This window comes from Suncus etruscus, chromosome 6 (genome assembly GCF_024139225.1).
Source record: "Suncus etruscus isolate mSunEtr1 chromosome 6, mSunEtr1.pri.cur, whole genome shotgun sequence".
In the NCBI taxonomy this organism is placed as follows: domain Eukaryota; kingdom Metazoa; phylum Chordata; class Mammalia; order Eulipotyphla; family Soricidae; genus Suncus; species Suncus etruscus.
Window position 1 is genome coordinate 6,815,531 of NC_064853.1, and position 12,255 is coordinate 6,827,785.

The 12,255-nt window shown below is 53.3% G+C and overlaps 1 protein-coding gene across 1 annotated transcript; it reads left to right on the top strand.

Annotated features, from left to right (window-relative positions):
• Nucleotides 1–492: 492 nt before the first annotated feature.
• On the top strand, nucleotides 493–10,254 carry DRAXIN (dorsal inhibitory axon guidance protein). Its single transcript, XM_049775413.1, has 6 exons — nucleotides 493–1,041; nucleotides 1,420–1,604; nucleotides 4,503–4,614; nucleotides 5,118–5,201; nucleotides 5,901–5,990; nucleotides 10,127–10,254. The coding sequence occupies exons 1-6, from the start codon at nucleotides 588–590 to the stop codon at nucleotides 10,237–10,239; spliced, it is 1,038 nt and encodes a 345-aa protein (XP_049631370.1). The 5' UTR covers nucleotides 493–587; the 3' UTR covers nucleotides 10,240–10,254.
• Nucleotides 10,255–12,255: the final 2,001 nt, after the last annotated feature.

Here is a 12,255-nt window from a genome sequence, read left to right on the forward strand (position 1 = left end):
AGAGTCAGGAGTAACCCCTCAGCACTGCTGGGTGTGACCCCCCAAAAAAAACATAAAACAAAAAAAAAAGAAGAAGAAGGAGAGAAGGGGTAGGGAGGGGGAGGAAGGGGAGGAGAGGAAAAGGGGGAAGAGGGGAAGAGAGGGAGGTGCAGGAAGAGAGAGGGAGGGAAAAGGTGCTGACAGCCCTCCTCCCCCAGCTTCCTTCCATTCACAGAAATCTCTCAACCCCTTGGTTGCACGCGTCACCCAGGACATGCTTCTGTCTGTCTGGTTCTAGGATTCTGTCTAGCTGGGCACTAGAATGTGTCTGCACTTGCACAGACGAGGTTTGGGTGTTGGGAGGAAACCTGGGCAGGTCCAGAGCCATTAACCCCCAGACTTCAAGTCCAGTGCTGGATGCCCCGTGGCCAATCCCACCTCCCATGCAGAATCTGAAGGTCTTGGGGGGCACCGAGAGTGGGGGCTCACCCCTGGCTGCTGCTCTGAAATTCCTACAGGTGCCTGGGGAACCAGATGGTCCCCGCAATGGACCCCCATTCTCCTGCTGTCTCCGTTCACAATGCCTGTTCTCTTGCAGGAAGGATCTCATGGCCCTGCCCGGTCCTGCTGCTCACTTTCTGCTTCTCACCCTGATGGTGCTTCCAGAGCTGAGCCCTGCCGGCTCCTTGGGACCTGGGATCCCTGCTCGGAATCTCCCCAAGAACCATATCAACCCGCCTAGCCCAGCACTGTGGACGCCACCGGCTGGCCACCACCACAGGAGGGGCCTGGGCAAGAAGGAGCGGGTTCCAGGCCGACCAGGCCGGGTCCACAATGGAGCTCTTGTCACCACCACCACTACCAGGCAGGCCTCTAGGCTCCCAGTGGCAGGAGAGCGGTTGCCTGGGCAGAGTCCCCCTCGCCTACTGCAGGAGAAGGACTTATTCCTGAACTTGGCCTTGCCCTACCCGGAGAAGGACAACCGGTCTCCAGGGCCAAAGAAGGCCAGGAAACACGGCAGAGAGCACAAGAGACGCAGGGAGAGGTTGAGACTGCACCGAGGTAGCTGAAGGGCTGCGGGGAACAGGGTGGTTGAGGGGCTCAGACCCTAATGGTCATGAGGTCACCAGTGCACCCCTCTGGTTCAACTTTGAGGTCTTGGAGGGTGGTGGATATGGGGCCAGCAGGGGGAGACAAGGGGAGGCAAGAGGCTGGGCTGGAGCAGGAGAGGGAGAAATCTAGGTCCAAAGACACTTAGCAGCAGGACCCTGATCAGGCCCATTTGAGCAGGCCACGCCCAGTGACTTAGGCCACGCCCAGGCCACGCCCTGTCCCCCTTGATCTTGAGTTTCTCCCTGGCTCGGGGTCCCCACCTGTATTCAGGGGGAGATACAGGTAGGAGACAGCACATTAAAGCCCCTCTTACCTACCGTGTCTCAGGCCTGGCACAGGGCCCCAGCTCTCTGATGCAGAAGGCTCCCTTCTCAGATGATGGGGTGACCGATGCCACCATGGAGGACTCGTCCACCAGCTTGGCCCCCACTATCCTCTACCTGACCACCCTGGGAGCCACCCCTGCCACCGAGGAGTCTCTGGTGCTGCCCAGCACAGCCCTGTGGCCGCAGGTAAGGGGGGAACCAGACAGTCAGGGGCTGGGGGGAGTCTTGCCTGCCATAGTGCGTGCCCTGGCCATTTTCAGGGAGCCAGGTTCGGGGGACAGTGGCCACTGAAATGGGGTGGGGTTGGCCTGCATTTGGGGAGGTCCTGCTGCACCCTGCTCTGTGCACAGCTCCAATGATGAGGCAGCTGTGTGTATGTCATGTTTAGATTTAGGGTCACAACCTGTAGTGATCAGGGGCCACTGCTGATGGGGCTTGGGGGACCATATGGTGGGGCTGGGCATCAAAGTGGGGTCACCTGCATGCAAGGTACTATCTCCTAAGTCCAACAATCTCATCTTTAAAACATGACCAAGTATTAGCTAAACCTATTTTGTTGTTTTGTTTTTAGTTTTTGGGCCACATCTCGTGGGGCTTAGGGCTTACTCCTGGCTCTGAGCTCAGGGATCATTCCTGGAGGTGCTCAGGGTTTGATATATGGGATGCCAGGGATTGAACCCATGTTGACTGCATACAAGGCAAATGCCCTCCCCGATGTGCTACCGCTATGGCCCCCTTAGCTGCATCTTTAAAACCTGCTTGCTTCAGACCTAAAAAACTATCTGGGTCAGGCGTCAGGGTACCATCTTCTATCCCTGGTACCACAGGGCCAGAATAGCACCGTTAGGGCTCAGGGTTGTCAGGCGTGTCCCCCGTCTGGCCGTTGAGCACCTGTTGTGAGTCCTTACCTTTCCCCCCAAAATGTCAGGAGGAGAGAGATCAAAGGAAACAGGTAATTGTGCAAAGACTGTTATCATTGGTGATCTTATTTATTGATTTTTTTTATTTGGGGGGGGGCAGACACAACTGTGCTGAGGCCTTTCTCCTGGCTCTTCCTCCTGGCTCTGTACTCAGGAATGACTCCTGGCTGCACTGGGGAACCATATGATATGCTAAGGATTGAACCCAGATTCTGCCCACTGTACTATAGAGCTCCAGCAAGGGTCATTTTTTATTTGATTTTATTTTGGGGGGGGCCACACCTGGCGGCATTCAGGGTTTACTCCTGTCTCTGCACTCAGAAATCACTCCTGGCAGGCTATCAGGTGTTAGAGATCGAACATGGGTTCATCCTGAGTCGTCCACTGTGCTTTCACTCCAGCTCTTGATTTTGTTTTTGTTGGTGGTGGTTTGGGGTCATACCCAGTGATACACAAGGGTTACTCCTGACTGTATACTCAAGAATTACTCCTGGCAAGTCTGGGAACCATATGGGATGCCAGGAATGGAACCCTAATCAGTCACATGCCAGGCAAGAGCCCTTCCTGCTGTGACTTAGATCTGCTAAAACTTACTTCACAGTGAGCCGTGCAATCAATAAAATGCCCATTTAGAGAGATCAAGCATTTTGGGAAAGTGAGAACATAGGTGAGTAGTGCCAGGGATCAAAGCAGACCCCAGTGTCCTACAGAACCATCCCTTGGTCCCCAAATAAAGCTTTTCTACTGGGCTGGAGAGATAGCATGGAGGTAGGGCATTTGCCTTGCATGCAGAAGGACAGTGGTTCGATTCCTGGTATCCCATATGGTCCCCGAGCTGCCAGGAGCAATTTCTGAGCTTAGAGCCATGAGTAACTTATGAGTGCTGCCGGGTGTGATTTCCCCCCCAAAAAAAAGGGGGGCAGAGACTTAGCACAGCAACATGGCATTTGCCTTGCGAGTGGCCCACCCAGGACTGACCCTGGTTCGAATCCCAGCTTCCCATATGGTCCCCCAAGCCTGCCAGGGACGATTTCTGAAGAAGAAAAAAAAAAAGCTTTTTTAAAAGCAGCAGGAAATTGAGCTCATTATATGTGGGTCCAGCACCTGATAGGTTCTTCTGGGAGAAACCCTGGATTCTGTGAGGTGCCTGAAGTCCAGTGAGGGTCAGCCTAAAAGGTTCCGGTACTGGGCCGGAGAGATAGCACAGCAGTAAGGTGTTTGCCTTGCATGCAGAAGGACAGTAGTTCAAATCCTGGCATCCCATATGGTCCCCTGAGCCTGCTAGGAGCGATTTTTTTTTTTGGGGGGGGTCACACCCGACAGCACTCAGGGGTTACTCCTGGCTCCTTGCTCAGAAATTGCTCCTGGCAGGCATGGGGGACCATATGGGATGTCGGTATTCGAGCCACCTTTGCATGCAGGCAAACACCTTACCTCCATGCTATCTCTCCAGCCCAGGAGCAATTTCTGAGCACAGAGCCAGGAGTAGCCCCTGAGTGCTGCTGAGTGTGACCAAAAAAAAATGTTTGGGGCTGGTGAGATAGCATGGAGGTAAGGCATTTGCCTTGCATGCAGGAAGACGGTGGTTCAAATCCAGACATCCCATATGGTCCCCCGGGCCTGCCTGGAACGATTTCTGAGCATAGAGCCAGGAGTAACTCCTGAGTGCTGCCAGATGTGACCCAAAAACCAAACAAACAAACCAAAAAAAAAGGTTCCGGTGCTGTCTATGACTTGCTGTGGCAGGTGCCCCGGGGGAGGGGGCAGGGTCTGAGTGCCTGAAAGCTGATCCTTCCGCAGCAGGAGGACTGCAGCTTCTAGGTCCCTGCTCTGGCCTGGGCAGCCTAGGGGGATGGGGGCCCCCAGGTTCTGCTCCCAGGGTCTGCTGGCTCCTGGTATCACCCCCCCATAGAGGCCTTTGGGCCTTTCCAGTTGCTCTGCTGACCTCTGGGGAGTTCTCTTTGCTCTCTGGCTCTTAGGCCTCCCATTTTGGGGAGATCTTTTCAAGAAAACCCTGGACATCCCTTTGGCCAATCTTGCCCCAGGTCAGCAGTTTGGTGTAAGGGCCTGAGTCTGCGGTGCTAGATCTGAGGTCAGCCTGGTACCACTGGGTGTCTATCGTCACTTATGGGAGCCCCAATTTCCTCCCTCTTCCCAACAACAGGTCCAACCCCGACCCGAGGGGGAGGTGATGCCCACGCTGGACATGGCCCTGTTTGACTGGACTGACTACGAAGATCTGAAGCTTCAGGCCTGGCCACCTGCAAGGAGGAGAGGTGGGGTCCCCCATTCTGACCGTAGACCTGGGTCCTCAGCTTCCCCCACTGGGTGCCTTTTGGACTCACACTTGTTTAGTTCTGGAGGCCTAGAGTCTAATAGGAAATAACACTGCTGGAGAGAGTTGGTTTGTTCTGGATGCTTCCAGAAGATTCTCCGAGTCTTTGCTCCTTTATTTCATTGAGGGGCTTCCTACAAACCCTTGTATGTCTCCTGCCCCTTCACTGCAGTGGCCCATTTGATGTCCTTATGACCTAGATTCGTACCCCCCTTTGTTGCATGTGTGGTCATGCTGGCATGGTCATTTTCTCTATAGAAGTTCCTAAAATCAAACACTGGGGTACTAGGACCTGCCCAGATGGAGGGCTCCCATCCCAATTGAAAGGTCCTGGGCCCTTCCCATTCAGAGCGAGACAAAAGCAAGCACAGGCTGGGAATAACATGGCTCCTAAGTCCATCTGTCCACACTGGAGTCGTTGACCATGTGCCTTCCTGTCCCCAGAGAGACACCGTGGGAGGCTGTCAGGTAACGAGACATCGGTGGCTGAGGGTGACCTGTGCCACCATCACCAAGACTGTCTGCCAGGTATGCGGGGTCCAGCCACACATCCCATCACAACAGCAGGCAAGGGGGCCTTGGAGGGAGTGGGGTTCCAGCTCTTCAGTCTGGTTGCATTTCAGATAGCGAAAACACCCCAGGACCCCCCAGAACCTCCATTAATCCTCAGTATTCCCTAGCCAGACCCCCAACACCCCCACAGCCAGTGTTTTGATTCTGGCAACAGTCATTGTTTTCATTTTTTTTTTTTTTGGTTTTGGGGTCACACCCAGCAGCGCTCAGGAGTTACTCCTGGCATTATGCTCAGAAATCACCCCTGGAAGGCACAGGGACCATATGGAATGCCAGGATTCAAACCACTGCATGAAAAACAAACACCTTACCTCCATGCTATTTCTCCAGAACCTATTTTCATTTATTTTGAGGAGTTGGGTCACCCCTGGCAGTGTTCAGGGGTAACTCCGGGCTCTGCACACTTGGTGGTGCTCAGGGGACCATAGAGGGTGCCGGGTATCGAAACTGGGTCTGCTGTGTGCAAGGCAAGTGCTCCCACTCGCCATCCTGTTGCTCCCCTGAAATCTCCCCAGAACCTGGCACAGCAGATGGGGTCCATGGCTAGGGGTCCATGGCCAGGGCATAGGCTGTCACCCTGGGGTACATGTTTTTTTCTCAGGTTGGGGGGGGGGCTGCCATTTTGGCTGAGCATGCACACTGCCTGTCCCACAGGGTCCTGCTGTGACCTCCGGGAGCGACATTGTGGCCCCCACAACCGTGGCCTTAACAACAAATGCTTCGATGACTGCATGTGCGCAGAAGGTAGGCTGGCCCGGTACCCTCCATTGCCCCATCTGCCCTTTCTGGGCCAAGGAGCTTCTGCATGGGGGGACATGGGGATGGGGCTCAGCTTCCTGTGTGCAGGGTGGAGGGGCAGAGAGAGGGGCAGGAGGGCCCGTGGGAGCAGCTTTATCTGGTTCCTCTCTCATCTATGTCTCATCCATCCCTGGCTCTGTCTGTCTGTCTCTCTCTCCTCCCTCTTTGTCTCTGTCTTTTTTTTTTTTTTTTTTTTTGGTTTTTGGTTTTTGGGCCATACCCGGCGTTGTTCAGGGGTTACTCCTGGCTGTCTGCTCAGAAATAGCTCCTGGCAGGCACGGGGGACCATATGGGACACCAGGATTCGAACCAACCACCTTTGGTCCTGGATCGGCTGCTTGCAAGGCAATCACCGCTGTGCTATCTCTCCGGGCCCTGTCTCTGTCTCTTTATCTCTGTCTCTCTCTTGCTCTGGAAGCCGAAGTGAGATGGGAGAGTTGGGGCCTCTCTAACCAAGCTCAAAGCTGAGGTGAGGGGCCGGCACGATAGCGCAATGGTAGGGCATTTGCCTTGCATGAGGCTGACCCAGGACGGACCTGGGTTCGATCCCAGGCATCCCATATGGTCCCCCAAGCCAGGAGCAATTTCTGAGTGCAAAACCAGGAGTAACCCCTGAGTGTCACTGGGTGTGGCCCAAAACAACAACAACAACAACAACAAAAACTGAAGTGAAGCCACAATTTTCTCCTAGGGAGGCACTCTAGAGCAAGGGCAGACTGGGGGATCCACCGGGTACAAGGCCTTTAGCTGGTTCCCTCTCCTCATGGTGAAAGGATCAAGTCATGACACATTGGAGCCTGTCGCCTGCATTTGGGGAGGGAGCTTTGGTCTACTGCCTGATATGCAGAGGTGCAGGGGGAGGTGAAGTGACTTGGCCACACTCACAGGGCAAGGACAGCTGTGTCGGGTGGGTCTATGGAATGCTGAGAAGGTTTGAGATGATACTGAGGCGGTCCGACCAGAGTAATGCCTGCCTGATACCAGTTTCAAAAGCCAGTGTCTGGGGCCAGAGCCATAGCACAGCCGGGATGGCATTTGCCTTGCATGTGACTGACCTGGGTTTGATCCTCAGGACTCCATAGGGTCCCGCCAATCCACAAGGAGGCATTCCTGAGCTCAGAGCCAGGAGAAATCCCTGAGCACTGCTGGTGTGACCCAAGACAAAAACAAATAATAAACAAAACAAAGAAAAAGACAAGCTCCTGGGGCCGGGTAGGTGGCGCTGGAGGTAAGGTGTCTGCCTTGCAAGCGCTAGCCAAGGATCAGGACCGAGGTTCGATCCCCCGGCGTCCCATATGGTCCCCCCAAGCCAGGGGCGATTTCTGAGCACATAGCCAGGAGTAACCCCTGAGCGTCAAACGGGTGTGGCCCAAAAACCAAAAAAAAAAAAAAAAAAAAAAAAAAGACAAGCTCCTGGGGCCGGAGAGATAGCATGGAGGTAAGGCGTTTGCCTTTCATGCAGGAGGTCATCGGTTCGAATCCCGGCGCCCCATATGGTCCCCTGTGCCTGCCAGGAGCAATTTCTGAGCCTGGAGCCAGGAATAACCCCTGAGCACTGCCAGGTGTGACCCAAAAACCAAAAAAAAAAAAAAAAAAAAAAAAAAAGACAAGCTCCTGAATAATGTGTGGCCTCCCCAACCTCTCCCACTCTCAGAGTTGTTTTTGGGACCCTCACCCTGCAATGCTCAGAGGGTCTTCCTGACTCAGCTCATGAGAGAGCACTTCCCTCCCTCCTCCCTTTCCCTTTCTTCCATCTTTCCTTTCCTTATTCCTTCTTTCCTCTTCCTCCTTTCCTTCTTTCTTTCCTCCTTCCCTCCCTCCCTCTCTCTTCCTTCCTCCATTTTATTCCCTCTTTCACTCCTTCCTCCCTTCCTTCACTTCCTTACCTTCCTTCACCTTCCTCCTTCCCTCCCTTCCTTCTTTCCCTTCCTTTCTTCTTCCTTCCTTCATCTTCCTCCTTCCCTCCCATCCTCCCTTTCTCTCTTCCTCCTTCCCTTCCTTTCTTCTTCCTCCCTTCTTTTCTTCACTTTCCTTCCTTCACCTTACTCCCTCCCTTCTTTGCTTCCTTCCTTCTTTCTTTTCCTTCCTTTCTTTTTCTTTCCTTTCTTTCTTATCTGCTTGTCCTTCCTTCACTTCCTTTCCTTCCTTCCTATCTTCACTTTCCTTCTTTCTTCCTTCCTTCTTCCTTCACCTCGCTCCTCCCATCCTTCCTCCCTCTCTTCCCCTTCCCTCATTCCCTTCCATTCTTCCTTCCCTTCCTTCTTGTTCTCTTTCTTCCTTTCTTTTATCTGATTGTCCTTCCTCCCTTCCTTTACTTTCCTTCCTTCTTCCTTCCTTCCTTTACCTTCCTTCCTCCCATCCTCCCATCATCATTTCCTTCCCTTCCTTCTTCCTTCCTTCCCTCCTACCCTCCTTTCTTCCTTCCTTCACTTCCTTTCCGTCCTTCACTTTCCTCCCTTCACTTGCCTCCCTCCATCCCTTCCTTTCTTCCTTCACATTCCTCCCATCCAATTTCTTCCTCCCTTCCTTTCTTCCCTCCTATATTCACTTTCCTTCTTTCTTCCTTCCTTCTTCCTTCACCTCGCTCCTCCCATCCTTCCTCCCTCTCTTCCCCTTCCCTCATTCCCTTCCATTCTTCCTTCCCTTCCTTCTTGTTCTCTTTCTTCCTTTCTTTTATCTGATTGTCCTTCCTCCCTTCCTTTACTTTCCTTCCTTCTTCCTTCCTTCCTTTACCTTCCTTCCTCCCATCCTCCCATCATCATTTCCTTCCCTTCCTTCTTCCTTCCTTCCCTCCTACCCTCCTTTCTTCCTTCCTTCACTTCCTTTCCGTCCTTCACTTTCCTCCCTTCACTTGCCTCCCTCCATCCCTTCCTTTCTTCCTTCACATTCCTCCCATCCAATTTCTTCCTCCCTTCCTTTCTTCCCTCCTATATTCACTTTCCTTCTTTCTTCCTTCCTTCTTCCTTCACCTCGCTCCTCCCATCCTTCCTCCCTCTCTTCCCCTTCCCTCATTCCCTTCCATTCTTCCTTCCCTTCCTTCTTGTTCTCTTTCTTCCTTTCTTTTATCTGATTGTCCTTCCTCCCTTCCTTTACTTTCCTTCCTTCTTCCTTCCTTCCTTTACCTTCCTTCCTCCCATCCTCCCATCATCATTTCCTTCCCTTCCTTCTTCCTTCCTTCCCTCCTACCCTCCTTTCTTCCTTCCTTCACTTCCTTTCCATCCTTCACTTTCCTCCCTTCACTTGCCTCCCTCCATCCCTTCCTTTCTTCCTTCACATTCCTCCCATCCAATTTCTTCCTCCCTTCCTTTCTTCCCTCCTTCCTTCTTTTCTTTCCTCTCTTTCCTTCCTTCCTCCCTCCCTCCCCTCCTTCCTTTTCTTTCTTTCTCCTTCCTTCCTTCACCTTCCTCCCATCCTCTCTCCCTTCCTTCTTTCCTTCCTTCCTCCCCCTCCCTCCCTCCTTTCTCTCCTTTCTTCTTTTCTTTCCTTCTTCCTTCCTTCACCTTCCTCCCATTCTCTCTCCCTTCCTTCCTTCTTCCCTCCCTCCCTTCCCTCCTTCCTTCTTTTCTTTTCTTCTTCCTTCCTTCACCTTCCTTCCTTCCCTCCTTCCTTCTTTTATTTCCTTCTTCCTTCCTTCACCTTCCTCCCATCCTCTCTCCCTTCCTTCCTTCCTTCTTTCTCTCCTTCCTCCCTCCTTCCCTCCCTTTCTTCCCTCCTTCCTTCTTTTCTTTCCTCTCCTTCCTTCCTCCCTCCCTCCCTTCCTTCCCTCCTTTCTTTCCTTTCCTTCTCTCTCCTTCCTTCCTTCCTCCCTCCCTCCCTCCCTCCCTCCCTCCCTCCCTCCCTCCTTCCTTCCTTCCTTCCTTCCTTCCTTCCTTCCTTCCTTCCTTCCTTCCTTCCTTCCTTCCTTCCTTCCTTTCTCTTTCCTCCCTCCTTTCTTTCCTTCCTTTATCTTTTCCTCCCTCCTTTCTTTCCCTCCTTCCTTTCCTCCCACCTTCCCTCCCTGCCTTTCTGGAGCCCACCCTGGCTAGAGAGGGCAGAGAGGCGTTGGTGGGCCTGTCCTGATCCGCCCACCCGACCTTCCCCAGGCCTGCGCTGCTACGCCAAGTTCCACCGGCACCGCAGGGTGACCCGCAGGAAGGGCCGCTGCGTGGAGCCGGACACGGCCGACGGCGACCAGGGCTCCTTCATCAACGTCTAGCGGCGGGCCGCGGCTTGGGCGCCCTCCGCTGTCCGTGCGCGGTTCTGCAGCCGCTGGCTCTGAATTTCCCAGATGGGCAGACTCCAAGGACAGAACAGCCAGCCGGTGTCTCCTTGGTGCCAGCACTAAATCTGACATTACCAATTTCCAGGCAGACTAAATTCGAGACAGACACCACCTCATCTGGTCATCCCTATCGCCTGTCAAGAAGGCATTATCCCCATTTTAAGGCTGAGGAAACTGAGGCACAGCTGATTGATTAAGACTTGTCTGGGATGGGGCTGGAGAGATAGCACAGTGGTAGGGCGTTTGCTCTGCACGCAGTCAAACCAGGATGGACGGCAGTTCGAATCCTGGCATCCCATTAGGTACCCCGAGCCATCCAGGAGTGATTTCTGAGCGAAGAGCCAGGAGGAACCCCTGAACGCTGCCAGATGTGACACAAATACAAACAAACCAACAAACAAAAAAGGACTTGTCTGGAGACTGGAATGGGCACTTGTCTTGCACACGCTGACCCGGGGTCAATCCCCAGCACATTATATGGTCTCCGGAGCATTTCTAGGAATAATTCCTAAGTGCAGTGCCAGGAGAAACCCCTGAGCACTGCCGGGTGTAGCACAAAAACAAAAAGACTTGTCCAGGGTCTCAAAGCCTTAACCAGAGAAGAGACTCCAGGGAGCTGGCTGGACTGCAGGATTCAGTGGATCCTGAGTGCAAACTCAGTCGATCCTGTTGGAGTGATGATTTACTGGGTGCTGGATTCAATTGATCCTGCTGGAAAGTAGCTTCAGTGGATCCTGTTGAAGTGACAATTCAATGGATCCAGCTAGAGTGCAGACTCAGTGGATCCTGGGAGTCTACTGGAGTGATTATCCAATCAATCCGTCTGGAATGGGGCCGGAGAGATGGCACAGCGGCATATTTGCCTTGCAAGCAGCCAATCCAGGACCAAAGGTGGTTGGTTCGAATCCCGGCATCCCATATGGTCCCCCGTGCCTGCCGGAGCTACTTCTGAGCAGATAGCCAGGAGTAACAAAAAACAAAACAAAACAAAACAATCCGTCTGGAATGCAGATGAGTTGATCCTGCTGGAATGTAGTAGCTTCAGTGAATCCTGCTGGAGTGACAATTTGTTCCATCCTTCATGCCCACGAAGCCTTGGGGAGTGCATGCAGCACCCCAGAAGGAAGGCACAGAGCTAGCACCTGAACCTGAGTGGGATGCCTGGCTCCGCGCCTAACTCCTGACTCCACACCCCAGGACTTCCTCCGGGACCTCCCGGTCTTCCTGTGAGCTGAGCCTACCCAGGGCCTCCCTCGCAGTCATCCTTCTTGCCCTTCACAGAGCTCAAGAGCTTCAAAGAATCAGATGAAAATGTACATCAAGCCCCTGCATGTGTGAGGCTCCCCCATGACTTGGGGAGACGGGCAGTGGGCACAGCCCTAGGATTGGCTTTGAGTTGGGGCCTCCTTCTGGAGCTATGGTCTGCTCCTCTAGGAATTCTTCAGTGGCTGGAGTTGGTGACCTTTAAGAATCTAGAGACTGGGCCCGGAGAGATAGCACAGTGGTGTTTGCCTTGCAAGCAGCCGATCCAGGACCAAAGGTGGTTGGTTCGAATCCCGGTGTCCCATATGGTCCCCCGTGCCTGCCAGGAGCTATTTCTGAGCAGACAGCCAGGAGTAACCCCTGAGCACTGCCGGGTGTGGCCCAAAAACAAAACAACAAAAAAGAATCTAGAGACTGGGGCCAGAGTGGTAACACAGCGATAGGACATTTGCCTTGCACGTGGCTGACTCAGGACAGACGGTGGGTTTGATTCCTAGCATCCCATATGGTCCCTCAAGCCAGGAGTGATTTCTGAACACAGAGCCAGGAATAACCCCTGAGTGCTGCCAGATGTGACCCCCCTACCCCCCAAAAAAGAATCTAGAGTCTGAACAGGTCTGCAGGCACCACTTCCATCGTGTCTATGGGTGCCATAGACATACCCGATTCTGCTGAGGAGTTGGGGTT

Excerpts from the sequence above, each read along its gene's own strand:
- DRAXIN (XM_049775413.1), top strand. The coding sequence starts at position 588 with ATGGCCCTGCCCGGTCCTGCTGCTCACTTTCTGCTTCTCACCCTGATG. Across the intron at positions 1,605-4,502 it reads GCACAGCCCTGTGGCCGCAG|GTCCAACCCCGACCCGAGGG; the intron begins GTAAGGGGGGAA and ends TCCCAACAACAG. Across the intron at positions 4,615-5,117 it reads GCCACCTGCAAGGAGGAGAG|AGAGACACCGTGGGAGGCTG; the intron begins GTGGGGTCCCCC and ends TCCTGTCCCCAG.